The sequence below is a fragment of the Lycorma delicatula genome, chromosome 6 (assembly GCF_047948215.1).
Source record: "Lycorma delicatula isolate Av1 chromosome 6, ASM4794821v1, whole genome shotgun sequence".
Classification (NCBI taxonomy): domain Eukaryota; kingdom Metazoa; phylum Arthropoda; class Insecta; order Hemiptera; family Fulgoridae; genus Lycorma; species Lycorma delicatula.
The window spans coordinates 138282998-138299127 of NC_134460.1; the positions used below are offsets into that span (position 1 = coordinate 138282998).

Here is a 16130-nt window from a genome sequence, read left to right on the forward strand (position 1 = left end):
GTGGTAGTTCTGAAAATATTGTAAAACTATTATTTTTTTATTTTATTGACAAACCAAATTAAATTTATTTAATAAGACATTTCAGAAATTCATATTAACACATTCAAGTACTCTTCCTCCTGGTGTCTATAGATGTCAGAAGTTTTTGAGTTGTACCTTCAGTCACTGAAGATGATTGCAAAAGTAACTGAAAATGCTATTAGAGGAATATTTAAAATATTAAGTAAATTTGTTTTGCTTATTATTAAAAAGGGGTAGTTTTATTTTTCAACAACCTGACAATAAATTAAACATTTTGCCAAATATAAATTATATTACTACTATATTCATACAAATATTCCATTGCTGAATATATACGCAAGCAAATATCAGCTTGCTGAAGACATACAGGAACATGTGCAGAGAAGTTAACTTTCTTAATCTTTTAAATGACCATTTGTATTGAATCTTTTTAATTTTGTGTGTGAAGCATTAGTACAAAAGTACAATATTCTTAAAACTTAAATATTTAGAAACACTGTAAATTAAAAACTATATCATGCTATAAATACCTTTCCTGAAGAAGTAATGCCTTTAATCATACACATATAAACTAGAATCCAAGCTATTACTAGTGCTAATGCAATTTTCCAGTTGAATGCTTGAGGAGAATTTATGTCGTCAGATACCATAAGTGTTGTACGATACCAAAAATACTGTGTTGGAGTGCTGGCCTGTAAAATTATTTATTTAACATAGCAGATTTAAAATATGTCATATCAATATTCAAAATTTTGTTTTTAAATATCAAAACATCATTTTGTGCTATAAAGCTAGTTCATGATGATGCCAAATAGAATATTACTAAAGAATAGAATTACTATATTATAAATTATCAGTAAAGAACATGAATTTATATTTAATATATTCTACCAAACCTCATCAAAAGCTCTGCCAATAATCACAGTTGATATATATTTTAACTTATCAAGCATCATAAATGACATATATTAAGTGTCATAACCATAATGATTTATAAATGACCTGATATAAGTCATGAGTCACAACTTGCTTCTGAAAATTACTTAGCCATTATTAAAAATGGCATGCATCATACCAGGCTTACTAGGGAAAATGATGAATAAAGTAGTCTCCTATTTCTTTATTCATTGAAACAAATATATGTCAGGATGTCAAGCCCCCTGACATCTTTGCAGAATGTAGAAGGGTTGAATATATCCTGTTGGACTAAATATTCAGTCCTGCAAGTGATAACATCATGCACTTCACTACAGCGAATGTGTAGTGAAATCATTTTTCTCAAAGAAAACAACTCTGACCTTTGCCTCTGTACCTGAGGTGCTATATATATATATATATTTTTTTTTTTTTTTTACCATTCTTAAACACTCCCAAGGTAACTGGGAGTGTTAAGCAAAACTCAGTCACCTCGGAGTGTTGTGGCAGCAGACTGCTCTCCCTGATTATAGCCTCCTTCTAAGGTTCTCCCATTGGGGTCCTCCTAGCTTCATCAAGCTATGTTCCCTGTCTAGGTAGCCGGCACTTCCTTCCACTAGGAGGGTACCCTTTCCATCCCTAACCTACTAGTTCCAGGCATGCATTTCAAATATGCCCAAATATATATATATATATATATTGTGGTTGTGCTATATCACAACCACAAGAAAGACTGAGGCATATAGTCTAAAGGAATAAATTAATGGACCCTTTCTATTCTGAAACATTATATTGCATACACTGCTTCAGCTGAGGAGGGAAGTGTAAAATGATAATGATATAAAATACCTTCATGTAAAAATCATAACATTAGTTTATTATTTTTTTTTATATTATTATGAAATATTTCTAAATTAAAAATTTTTCCTAAGAAAAAATATTTGTATGAAACTAAAAAACAGCATAATTAACAAATTATATGCTGAAATGTATTTTAACACCATCCATTGAGAAAGGTCTTGAGTTATTATTTTTAATAAATTTCTTAAGCTATTGGTTCTTACGACCAATTTATTTGATTTTCTTGTACAGCAAAAGTATTAATTCCATTAAATATGGATAAAACTGTTGCATTGTGCTTCTCAGATAGTTGTAGTGTTGCTGATCATAGTTCTAGAATTTCCATTAATGATAAGGATATAAAATTAGGCTATGAGCTTCTATCTATCTGAATCGTGTAGAAATATGGATTGAATTCCATTGTGTTTATAAATGTGCAATCTTTATTGAAAAAAGTGGTCATTCATTCTTAAAACCATCTTAACTAAACCTGACTGTTTTTGTATAAAACTCAATGCAATACTTCAGCTTATGAGAAAGGGCGTTATTATGGTTCCATTGCCATTTTTTATAAATTGCTGATAAATTTTAAAAAATCTTCTCTTCAAAATAGAATTAAAAGTTTTTTTTTTATGGAAATAATATTACTCTGATGATGAATGTTTGCAAAATAGTAATTAAAAAAATAAAAATAAATAAAACATTTTTTATCTGCATCCAATTCAACATTTACGTGGTAAATATGTATTCAAAATAATTCTCAATAGTAGCGTCTGAATTGTGCGTTATAGTATAGTGATTCTTTTTTTTAATATTTAAATTATTTATTAATTTTTATTCATTTATTAATATTTTTATTAAATATTATCCCCTTAACATTATTTCATGCCCTGGTATTTAAATAAAATAATTATGGCGTTTAAACATTTCTATTTTTTATATTTATTTGTAACATAGAGTTTAAACATATCTATTTTTTATTTTATATTTATAATTTATCTTGTATTGACATGACCTGTGTAATGTATGTTTTGTTCTGTTCAGATCAGAAAAAAATTTATGAGTTTTTAAATAATACAAATTGAATAAATTGGAATTTTCTTAAAACCTTTTTATGGTGTAATTAAATAATTGTGTATTGAAATTTTTTTTAACTAATTCATTTTAAATTTTATTGTATACTGGTTTTATGTATTATTTTCACATAGTTGACATTGTTATCATTTCATATAATTTCATTTTTATATATGTATGTGGACTGTTACTCTATTTTTTAATTTTGTACTTTGTAATGCCACTGTGATTGAACATTTTCTTCAGTTTCCCTTGATCCCTTCCTGGAGAGTGCTACAGGATTTACTTTTCTGTATCAGTATAATAGATAGCATTACACTGAAAACATGTCCCTTTGTTTTTGATTACCTGTAACGAAACATTATGTTTTGATTTGTAAAAAGTATTGATTTATTTATTTTAGGCATTTTGAGTTTTTCTTATTAGGCAAATAACTAACTCTCATTTACTGAGTTGTCAAATAATTATTTCACATCACATAACACCTGTATTAAAAAATATTGTTTTGGAAATATAGGTGACCTATCATATAAATAATTGGTTACGTACATTATTTACCATAGTCATAATAATTAAAATTAAAAACAGAAATGGTAGCGAGTAATTTAAGTAGTTGAATGGTTTAATGCAAGTATACTATCAGATACAGTGGACTATTTTTACTTGCTTTATTTTAACTCACCATGTTTTTTCAATTTTTTTTCATGTTTGTCCTCAAATCCTGCATCCTTAATTTAACATACTTCCTGAAATTGCTTATTGATGAAATTTTCCACAGTTGCTAATGCCAGGTGCAATACAATATTCCACCATTATTTTGCAAACATCCTCCCCATATGGGGGTAAATTAAGGGTGCAGGTGTAAAAAATTTCAAAATCTCCAAAATGGCTGTGCAGGGTTTTGAAAATCCAAATTAATCTACTAATTAAACTCGTGCAATGTATGCTAATAATTTGATTAAAGTATGATTAAAAAGTAGAAAGCAAGTTATTAAAAATTTTTGTAGTATTCATTTCTTCTGTTCTTAATAGACAGATATTCTTAAGCAAATAAAACAAATGCTGAAAGCCAAAAATAAGCCAGAGAAGCAATAATTATTTGAAGACACTATTGAAATAATATAATGGAAGATAAGCTGGATGTAGTTAAAAGCTTAAACATTTAGAGAATAGAGTTGGAAGACAATAGAGGAATTAATATGGAAGTTAATGGAAGCATCTGACATGCAGATGGATTTTTCCAGGTTATGTAGAGTTTTCTGTGGAATAAGTGGTAGATCCCAAATAAATCTAAGAAGATAAAACAATAAATTGTAAGGAGATACTGTTAAGTCATTGTTTCTAATTTTGATTCAGTGCAAGTACACAGGTGATCACATTTAAAAAAGAAGATGAAATCTGGACTGTAGAAACGAAACTTAAAAAAAATATGATTTATACGAGAAAGAATAATAGAATGAGGAACGAAAATGGATAAAAGAGATTCAGTTAAACAGGGAATCCCTAAGAGGAACACCACAGAAGAAAAAGATCCTCCATCCTAAAGCACAATAATTTTAGAAGGTGCATTGGAATATGAGGTAGCTACTAAAGCCCTATGTGGTGTAAGTTGATCCTAAGCAGTATTATCTATCCTCTTCTGGTGAATCTCATCTGATAACTAAGGTAATTTAAACCTTGAGTTAAATTAATACCTTGTTCAGGGTTTGAACTTTTAATCTTCTCCATTCTTATACTAAATGTTTTCTTTTGTAATCATTAGTAAGAGTTTCAAGATGTATATTATAAAGAGATGTTTAGAGTATTTTAACAATATTTGTGCCCTCATGAATGAACTTTATCAGGAACATAACTACAGAATGAAGAAGACCTGTTCATTTACTCTTTGAAAACTAGTTTAAAGACTGTCATTTTATTCATTGGCAATAGCTTATGCAAGTAACATGAAAGAAACATGTGAGATTATAGAATCTTGTTAGAAAAAATTCAGTACGTGTACTGCTTGAGTATATGTTGCAATTTAAAAGTTATTAATGGGTTTGCAGTTCGGCTTCAATAAATTTTGTTGCTTTTATTTGAATGGGACAGCAGAAATAAGACAAATCATTATATCAGTTATGAATGACCACTCGGGCACGAATAAAGGACTTACACTAGGACAGAAAAATATACATCTCCTACTAGTTAACTTGGAAATGATTCTTTTACCTCTACTCCACATAAAATTAGGACATCTCAAAAACTTTGTTAAGGCAATAGATAAAAATGATGCTGGATTTCATTTTTGAAAGAAAACTTTTCTTAGGTTGGCAACACTAAAATAAAGGAAGGAATTTTTTTATGGGTCCTCACTTTGATTAGAAATGGATAGTTAAGCAAATTTGAAAAGTCACTGTGGAGGTTATTTCAAAGTGTTGTGTAAAATTTTTAAGGAAATCATAAATCCCCCAAACTACTGTGATGTGATGTGGTGTGAATTACATACAAACATATGTAGTTAATATATCCTAGAAAATTAATTTTTTGTATTCATATCTGGATTCCTTTTCAGTCAATTTTGGTGCTGTTATAGAAAACAGTTACCAATGACAGTAGGGTGTAAGAATGGTTGTAAATTGTTGTTGGGTACTAAAGAGGATTGTTCCAGATGTGATGCCATTCACAAAAGGAAAATAACTACCACATATTAGGAAATTTGAATAGTGTGCTCTGCATACATGCTAATATTTCTTACCAAATTTACATATGTATCACAAAAAAACAGTGAGTGATGGAGGAAATCTATTTACATATTTGAATTCTGGGTGAAAAGTTCTATTAGGCATATTTTATTCCTTGCGCAAAAAAAACCATTTAATTTTATCCCTCAGTGTAATTTAATTTCTGTTTGTAATATTGTGCCTTACATAAATAGTAAATGAATTAAACTTTAAATTATCTATCATTATCCTGTTTTATTGCGTGTCTGATAATGGAACAACAGAAAATGGATTGAAATAACAGGCAGTTTAATAACTTGATGCACGCAAAAATATTATAATTTTAAATGTAATACCAGCATGATGATATTAATTATTAGTCAAGTAAGTTAAATGAAAATGATTAATATATACTTACTAAAATTTTATCTTCATCCATATTCACTTTTGGGGGATTGTATGAAAATGTCACGGACAGAAACAATAATCTACTACAATGAAAAATGCACACAGTTTGCTATTATTATTACAAAGAAGCATGTAACTATAATAGCATGGTTTACTTTCATAAGCATCTAAAACTAAGCTTAGTTTAATACGTAGATTGTTCATATGGTGAATGTTCTTTGTCAGTGATTAATTATTACATGAAAATAATTTTTCATTCACAATAAATTAGATCTTCGATGATTATAATAATTAACTGAAAAATGTGAGTTTAAGTGTAATATTGTTTATAGCTTAATAATCCCTAGCAAGTGATCATGACTCATACATACCACACATTCTTGCTCGACTGTGTATGTTCCATTTTCAAAATAAACATTGGGACATTCAGCCCATGGGAGCTCAGATTGGAAGCTCTGAAAGAAATAGAACAAATATTTAACATTTATTAATATATTCATTGCTATTAATAATTATCATATTTACTCACCATTGTTTATTTATTATTTTTCATTTATTTGGATACTGTATATTAATATTAAATTTGTTTTTCTCTGGTATAATGTACTACGAATTCCACATTTATAATGGAACTGCAGCAGCTATCTGTGATTTTCATTACCTTTCACAAGGAAGGTTATGAAAATAATTCATCAACTGCAACTGTGTAGTACTCACATTAATATTGTAATTGTAATATACATATATCTTGCTATACGGCCGCTCTTTGACGTTTTGCTATAATGGCCTTTTTTTAATTATGGTACTTTTTCAATTTCCAGCCCACAATATTTCATTATATGGCCAATAGCAACCTTCTGTTTAGTTTCAGCTCCTCCCTTTAGGTGGCACTGCTACATTTTACCTTTGTCATCATTTTACTGCGTTGTCGCTTTAGTATATGTACTTTAAGTGTTTCAAAATTAACTTGCCAATGAAGCAGCATTATGGGAAAAATTATTAGATATGTGGGTTGAAGACAATAATCAACAAATGATAGCAATGAGCCAAATGACTATCCAAGAATAGGCTAAAAGTATTTTTAAAATAGTATTTTTAATTTAAGGAGGGAGGATACTGATGAATCTGTGAAAGATGTAACATTCCAAGGAAGCTGAGGTTGGTTTGGAAATTATTCGCCACAATTTGCACAACTTAAAAATGAAAAGTGAAAGAGTAGCTGCATCATCATCGGCACAATGATGATGCAGCTAAAGAATATCCCAACATTTTGAAAAGAATTATTGAAAGAGGTGGATACTGACCTGAACAAGTTTTCAATGTAGATGACAGGACTTTATTGGAAGTGAATGTCTGATAGAACTTATGTTTCAAAATATGAAAAGGATACAAGGTGTCAAAAAAATGATTTAACGTTGTTCCTTGGTGCTAATACTGAAGGGGATTTTAAGCTAAAACCACTTTTAGTATATTTTTCTGAAATGAAACCAAGGTGTTTTAAAGGGCTGAATAAGAAACAATTGCCCACATTTGGAGATCCAACAAGAAAGGTTGGATGACTAAGATTCTCTTTGAAGACTGGTTTAAAAATTACTTTTGCCCAGAAGTAAAAAGATATTTGAAGGACAATAACTTGAGCAACAAAGCATTCCTCATTTTGGATAATGCTCCAGGGCACCCAATTAATTTATCTCAGTTATCTGAAAATATGGAGATTGAGTATTTAATAGAACAGCTCTGATCCAGCCAATGGATCTGGGTGCAAAGCCACTCTTAAGGCTTATTATTTACACAGAACTTTTCGTAAACTTCTTCACAAAACCGATAGTGAATCGTTTATAAAACAGTTTTGGAAAAAATACAGCATCAGAGATGCCATATTAGCGAATTGTGGAGGGAATTAAAATCAATGTTTGGAAAAAAATCTGGCCAGAATGCATAAAAACTAGTGAGCCTAATGTTAATTATCTTCCTGAAATTCAATAAAACATATTAAACTTAGCAAGCAATCTTGGTTTTAAGGATTTGGAAGAAGGTGATTTTCTAGATGCTGAGAGAGAACCTCTTTCAAACAGGAACTGATCCAGTTAGAAACAGAACAAGCACTTGATGAGGAGCCAGAGCCACAGCCACAGCCTGCTATATGCCAAAAGCTAACAGCAAAACACTTGTTGAATGCGCTTTCTTATTTTGAGCAGGGAATGAACATTCTACTTCAAAATGATGCCGACAAAGAACGCAGCGCTAAAGTGTCTTGAGGAGTAAACTTAACCAATACATGTTACAAAACACTTCAAAAAGAAAGCAAGGTGAAGCAGATAACGTTAGACCAATATTTTAAACTGGCTCAGTCCACAGCAGTAGAAAGTGATGATGGCAACATATTGTAGCATAGTGAATCTTCATGTTAATGTTCATCATCAGATTAAAACAGGTTTTAAACATTTTATTTTATGTTTTTTATTATTTGTATAAATATATGTATATGATTTCTTCTGTTTTTTAATTTATATATTTACTTTCTGAATTTCTGTTATTATTAAAATTGTTTTATACTTTTATTTTTATGTAAGGATTTTTACAGCAAATAAAAAGAATAAAATGTTTTATGAACTAAAAACTAAGTTATTTTATAAAAAATTGGAACAGATCGAATTAAATTTCTATGGCTTTGTATCAAAATAATTGATTTTTTATGTGGCTTTTCGCTTTACAGTCAACTTTTTCGAAATGTATCTCGGCTGTAAAGTGAGGTATAGGTGTATTAACATTATGTTAAAGTTAAATGTAATTAAATTCAATTTACATAATGGGTAGTTGTAGATGCAAATTAAATTATACATAAATAAATACAAATTGTATATTTAAAATAAAATAATAGTGCAGTTTGATCATAATTAAATAAAATATTTTTTAAATATTTTAAATATTAATACCTGTACAAAATAGAAGAGACACCATGCAATAATAGTGTTGTAATATAGGGCTACATTAAATGAAACAACTGCGCTGCTTATGCCAATACCACCTAAGTACGGAGACACTTGGTTCCAAACACCAATAGCTCCTTTTCTCAGTCTTTGACCAATTGCTAATTCCAAATAGAATATTGGAATGCCTTCAATAGCCAGCATCACAAAATATGGAATTAGAAATGCACCTGAAAAATAAAAATAAGTAAAAATATATCATTAAAAAATAATCTATCGTTCTTTTTGTTATTTTATATAATATACATTAATGTAGATCAATTCTAACAGAATTTTTGATAAGAAAAAGTTGGTTTTGATTAGAACCAAACATAGTCTCTTAAGTTATTGACTGGGATTCAATTAAATTGATTGGAAGGATGGATTAATAAAAATCATATTGAATAGAAAGCAGTTTTTTCTTTCTTTTTCTGTTTAGCCTCAGGGAATTACCATTTAGGTATTACTGCAGAGGATGATATGTGTGAGTGTAAATGAAGTATAGTGTAAATGAACTATACTTCATTTTCATCTCAGTTGAACCATTACTGAGATGTGTGGTTAATTGAAACCCAACCACCAAAGAACTTCGGTATCCACGATCTAGTATTCAAATTTGTATAAAAGTAACTGACTTAGTACTAGTACTTGAACGATGGAACTCTCGACTTCCAAATCAGCTGATTTGGGAAGACGTGTTCACCACTAGACCAACCTGGTGGGTGAATAGGAAGCAGTCTACTTTTAGAAAAGATTACCCAGCCAATTGTAATATTTTTAATTTAATTACCGTTGTTCATATAAAATTGAAAACTTACAGTAATACATTTTATCGCTGTTTTATAGATTTTAAAGGAGTTTTGGTATTGTTGTTCAACATGCACTTTTTTATGAATTAATGGATTATGGATGTTTTTTAGATTTTTGAAGATTGCTAAGGTCATTTTTATGAGAATACAGTGGTGGAAGTAATGGTTTAAGGGAGCTATCACAAGAATTTAATACGTAGAAAAATGTTAAACTGAGCTGTCTAATCTTGCCACTTATTTTTTTAGAAGTTTGTACCGTGCTTTGGTAGTATTTGGGTAGAGTTCATGTATGGATTTTAATCACTTAAATGGATTTTAACAACTTGCAGTGAAAATAATTTTTTGGTTTATTAAAAATGGTACAATTGATTTATTTGGAGACTGGCTTAGATTTTAGCAGGCCTTCTTTGATCTTCACATTAATTACATACTAAAAACGCTAAGAATGTCAGAAGAAAGATTAATAAAAAGACTAAAGTTGCCAATTATAAATAAAAATGTTGGGCAGTTTATGTTGTGGTGAGAAAAGCAAGTGATTCCAAATGAAACATATTGTTTATAACATAAATTGAATAAATTTTCAGTTCCTTTTTTAATCTTAGAAGTAATCAAAATTTCTTTTATCCCTTACAGAACTTAAAATAATATTTAATGAAAAAGTTGTTTAATAACAAGTTTAGTTAATAATAACTTTAATAAATACTGAAATCTATTTAATAAGAAAATTATTGATTGTTTTTGAATAGCTTACCTCCACCATTTTTTTGAGCGAGGTATGGAAACCTCCAAACATTACCTAAACCGACAGCATAACCTACTGTTGCCAATAAAAATGTTAATTTGCTATCCCATGATTCACGGTCATCTTCTCCAGTTTCTGGACGGAAAATAGGTTTTCCTTCACTAGAACCAAGCTTACTTTCCATATCGGCTGGTTTAAGTATTGCCTGGAAAAAAGAATAAAAACATTTTAATGGAAAATTTTATCAATCTAATGATGTTTTTATCCTTTTTCCTAGAATTTGATAAACTTATTTTTAATCAGGCATTATCAACAAGTGAAAAATTATTTTTGGTTTAAGTAATGTTTTTATAAACATTTGTAGAATAATAAAAGTCAGTTTAAATTAAGTTTTTCATTAATTCGGAATAAAATATGAGAAGAAAATTTAATTTTAATAAATATTTATGATACAAACCTAACAAAGTATGTAAAATAAAAATTGAATATATTTGTCCATACAATAATAACCCACTTTATGAAAGAACAAAATTGATGAATGCCTGTTTGCATTCATTTTTTCTGAATTCATTTAAGAGGATACTGATTGCTGTTTAATGCTGTCTTTGCAGTTTTTTCTACTGAGAAATGGATTGGATTACAGTCATTTGAAAAGATATTCTGGATGCATATTATTTCAAAGTGTTTGAAAAGTGAATCTTGTTTTTAATTATTTTAATAAAAGGTATTTAATCATTATTTCTTCTTTTATTTTTAACTGAATTCTATATAATTTCATTTTGGTGGATTCATGTATGTTAGTTTAGAGATACTAAGTGTTACATATGTATGATAAATTTTGTTCTACATCTGGAATTAATATTTTTTCAGCTTCTTAATTAATGTTATTACCAAAAATTCCTGTTGATATACTAGTCTTTTTTTTTGTATTAATACATTACCAGCCAAAAATGTTAACTTCTATGCAACATTATTTTCACCAAACATTCAGTTAGGTGGGAATAAAAATTATCTTGATTGCATCATTTAATTAGTGTAATGTTGCAATATTTTGTCACCTAGTTCATTTGGAAAGAGATAGTTGGTACTCTACAATTTACATACATGAAATTTACTGAAAAAATAGGAAAGAATCATCAGTAAAATTCTTTCCTTAATTCAGTAAGAATATGTATAAAAATGATTCACTTTATGCACACATGCAAATGTCTTTTTCTGAATTATTTTTTTATAATCTTTTTGATAGTAGGCAGCCCATTTTGAGGTATGTAGGTCACATCATCTGTGCTGATATTGTTTTTAGAATATTTTGTGATCGTGAATATTGTTTTTAAGTATTGTGATCGTGAAAAATTTCAGCTTTCAGATTTCAACGGAAATAGCTGTTTTGACCATCATTGAATCCATTTTGACTAATTTCAACGTGACGTCTGTACGTATGTATGTATGTTTCTCGCATAACTCAAAAACAACTACCCACAGAATGTTGAAATTTTGGATTTTGGACTGTTGTAACATCTAGTTGTATACTTCCCCTTTTGATTGCAATTGATTAGACCAAAAGTGTCCAAAAAAGCCTGAAAACCAAACAATTTGGATTTTAGACTTTTTCTTATGACACTAATAAGCCCTCATTGAGAGCTTTTCAACGATATATAGTAAGTGGTATTTATTTTCATTGGTTCCAGTTATAGTCAATTGAAATTTTAATTAATGAAATATTTGGATCATACAATTGGGAGGGCACATTGGTTCGAATCAGACTTCATATTCATATATATTTTTTTTTAACTTATGTCTTTTTAATTTAAATATATTGATTTGTTAACAATTATTAACCTCTGACTATAAAAAAATTACCATGAATAATAATTCAATAAAACACTAAAAAAAATATATATGAAAAAAATCAGAAGTTATTAGTGAAATAAAATTTTATGTACTTTAAATTTGAATTAAAATATGTTTACAGAAGTTAATAATTATTAATAAATAATATATTTAAATTAAAAAAAAAAGTTAAAAAAAATATGTCTATGAAGTCTGATTTGAACTGATGTGTCCATGATTACGGATCCGACACTTTCTTACATACACCACATAACTACTTGAGCGATGTGAAACAAAATTATAACCTAATATAAAATGCTGATACAGACACCACAAACAAATGTGATGCAAGTGGTGTCCACGACAATGCGATTGTGTAATTGTCCACTTTATTAAAGAATTTGAGGATCGTTTCTCACTTTCAAATGAAATAAGTTTAATTGAAGTGCAGCAAAAAATGTGTATATGTAATTTAATAGGCATACAAGGAAGTCATGAGATGTCCACATCAGATTTTTTCCTCAGATTTAATGTACAAAGTAATTGTGTTATGGTTCTATATCTGAAATTTGAAAAACTTCTTTGTAATTTTATGGGCATGTGTACATAATTGGGGACTGTTTTTATATTTGAATGTATTGTGTGTTTGTAGCTGAATTTTTAATCTGCCTGGTATATTTGTTTAAATAACAATTTTGATTTTAGTGGGATTTAAGTTATTAGTGTACATTAGGATCTTAAGAATTTTGATTATAGTTTTGAAAGCAACTTGAAAACCATGAAATTTTGAAAATCAAAAACCTAAGGTAATTATTTGTGGATGTATGACAGTTTCTAATTGAAAATATTAGGGAATGTGCGATTTTTGGTTGAAATTATGTTTGCATAATGATCTTTTATCAATAATTATATTAATTTTGTGTCTGCTGCAGGATGTTAATTCAAACATATTATAGTTTTAACTTTATTTCATTGGTCATTTTATTGTTCTTTAGTAGTTAGGGGTTTAAGTAATGGTACTCATTCAGGAACTATTGGCCTAAGATATAAAGAAAAAAACGTTTTAAATTGTAAATTTGTATTGCTAATTGTTGTAATTCAATATAATTTAACATATGTACATTTATTTTTGTAATCTTTTTAGTTTTTTAAATTTGACATAAAAAGAGAGACATTGTGGGTACAATCAGCCCAATCTTGATACTTTAAATGGTTGTTTAATATATCTAATTTGATAGATGCTAGTATTTTTGGTATTATTATATTTAACACAGAGTAATAATATCCGTAAATAGAATACAAGTTTGTTATATCTAAAGTAAACTGTCAATCTTAATTTGTTTTTATTGATTTATATTTTAAAACTATATATTTTATTTTAAAATATATTACATATATTTTAAAAATTTACATCAAACTAACTCCAACAAGGTGGATTAAATAAGACTTTTAATTTGTTGAAGATAAAAGCTATGATATTAAATACAACTTATTTTACTGAAAAACACAGTTTAAATTGCAGTTGCAGATTTTACATGAAGCATGCAACTATTAGCTAAAATTGAGGTGATTAACTGATACTATAAAAGATGGAGGCTTTTAAAAGTTGTAATGTACTCATAATTACAGTTCGACTCCTCTAATAGAGGAGTCGAACTGTAATTATGAGTAATTCATGAAATGAAGTAACTTAATGAAAAGTGGATGGAAATTGATTTTTAAAAAAGAAAATTAATAAAAAAATGTGATTATGTTAGCAGAGTGATAGAATCTTTTTTTTATCTAGAGGATCTGAATTGAAATTTACAAGGTATTTTTTGTATAATATTAATTTTTGTACCACATTTCCTATAGATGGACAGTAAGGAAAAAAATCCTATTAACAGAGATTTCTGTTCTTCCTAATCTCACTTGCTTAACCTGTTACTGAAGAATATTGCTACCAAAACAGCTGATGTGGTTTTTTTAAATAAATTTTGTGAAAAAGAAATAGCATATTTCATTTATTTTATTTTTATTTTCATTATTGTTAAATGTGATCCTTTGTGAGTACATCAAGGTTATCGTCAGAATGGAGGTGGATTATGATTTGTAACTGTAAGGTGGGTAGTAAATGTTAGCTCCATGGAGCTATGTGGGTTTGCAAGTTCATTCTGCCTTTTATTGAAGCTGCATATTGTTTGATCAATGTAGAGTATTCTACAGATGGAACAGTTTATAGATTTCAGAAGTGTTAATTTATTAGGTCATTGTTTGAATACAAATTATTTTTTATTTTAAATTACGTAACTGTAAAAAAGATGCTTATTTAATGAAAGTGAGTACATTATTATATCCCTTCTTTTAAATTTTAAGAGCCTAGATGAAGAACTTTTAAGTGAATATTTTTATACATTTTAGAATTTTAAATCCTTGGTTCCATTAGATTTTTATTAATGCTAATTTTATTTAACCCTTCCTAGGAAAAAAATATATTTTACATATGCTTATTTTTATAAGGCATGGTGTATGCATAAAAGTTTTGAGCTTATGTGTATTCACACATTTACTACATCTAAAACTCATACAAAATAAGTTACAGACCAATTTAGTGTGCTTTAGACATAAGAATTACAAAAAAAAAATCATAATTCAATTTAGTGTTTTACATACAATATTCTAAAACAGACAACGGAATCCAAAAAATCAAATAGAACTTTTTTATATTTTGAATAGACTGTAATCCATAAACTGAATATTTTCAACCACTTATAAGTAAATCTTAATATTTATAAACTAACTTTTACATTTTAAAATTGTTAATTATTGTAAAAGCTTGTTCCGTTCATAAAATATAACAGCTAAATTCAATAATTATTTTTATTCACAAATTTTTGTCATTAATTATTAAAATAATTATCAAAATGTTTTACAAGTATAAATAATTTTGCTCAGCAAAGTATCAGTAAATAATATCAATGCAACCATCAAAGAGTAGCACATATGAAAAAAACTTTTGTGCAATTTAGACAATAATTAATTTCATTTAGACAAACAGTAATTGTAATTGTATTTTTGTTTTAAAAGTACATGAAAATGGTTAAAAGTTTGGAGGGTCTGATATGCCAAAAGATATTTAATGAACTTTATTTTTAAAAAAATTTCAAAGTTTAAGAACAACTGAAATATTTGTATATTATATAGTGTTGAGAATACTTGATTTAATGCAAATCAGTGAGATTTAAAATTGTCATTTTTATTTATTATTCACCTCAATAATGCAATTTCAAAAAAATAAAATGTAAATTTCTGTCATGTATTGTTCGGTTTTTTGAAAACATTAGAGACTCCAACTGTATAATTTTCATTTTGAGGAATAAGTGATTTTGGTAACCATGATTCAAAAATAAAACTTTTTAATGCACATACCTTTGTGTTTGGGCTGGAATCGTCAAAGGCAATGTTAGTAGCACCATAACTAGATATGGTATTAGCTCCATTTTCAAGAACAAGACGTCCACGCATCTCCTTCATTTCCACACGATCAAGAGAGCGCTGTGGATTGAGATCTCTGGAGCTTTGACGCCTGACCAGATGTGCTGTGTTTGCCATAACCCCCTACCCAGCCATGACCTAGAAAAAAATAATAGGCAAAACAGTTAAATGTAAATAAATTTTCATACTACTGTGAATAATATTTTAATTTTAACTTGGATAAATAATTTACCTTTAGCATACTTATATTCTTATATGACATCATAATTATACTTACATTCTCTAAAGCAAAAAACTGCAATTTAGCATTAATTTCACATTCAAGTATGATAAAGAAGTCTCTAAACTG

At 28.2% G+C, this 16130-nt stretch overlaps 1 protein-coding gene across 1 annotated transcript in view; it reads right to left on the bottom strand.

Annotated features, from left to right (window-relative positions):
• The window catches only part of LOC142326995 (sodium- and chloride-dependent transporter XTRP3), a 40554-nt gene extending 24656 nt beyond the window's left edge, over nucleotides 1-15898 (bottom strand). The window contains exons 1-5 of the mRNA XM_075369739.1: nucleotides 15716-15898; nucleotides 10487-10682; nucleotides 8894-9117; nucleotides 6329-6412; nucleotides 552-713 (exon numbers count right to left, since the gene is read on the bottom strand). Coding sequence (XP_075225854.1) covers nucleotides 552-713; nucleotides 6329-6412; nucleotides 8894-9117; nucleotides 10487-10682; nucleotides 15716-15898 — 849 coding nt within the window. The remainder of the gene's footprint in view (nucleotides 1-551; nucleotides 714-6328; nucleotides 6413-8893; nucleotides 9118-10486; nucleotides 10683-15715) is intronic.
• Between the last annotated feature and the right edge of the window lie 232 nt (nucleotides 15899-16130).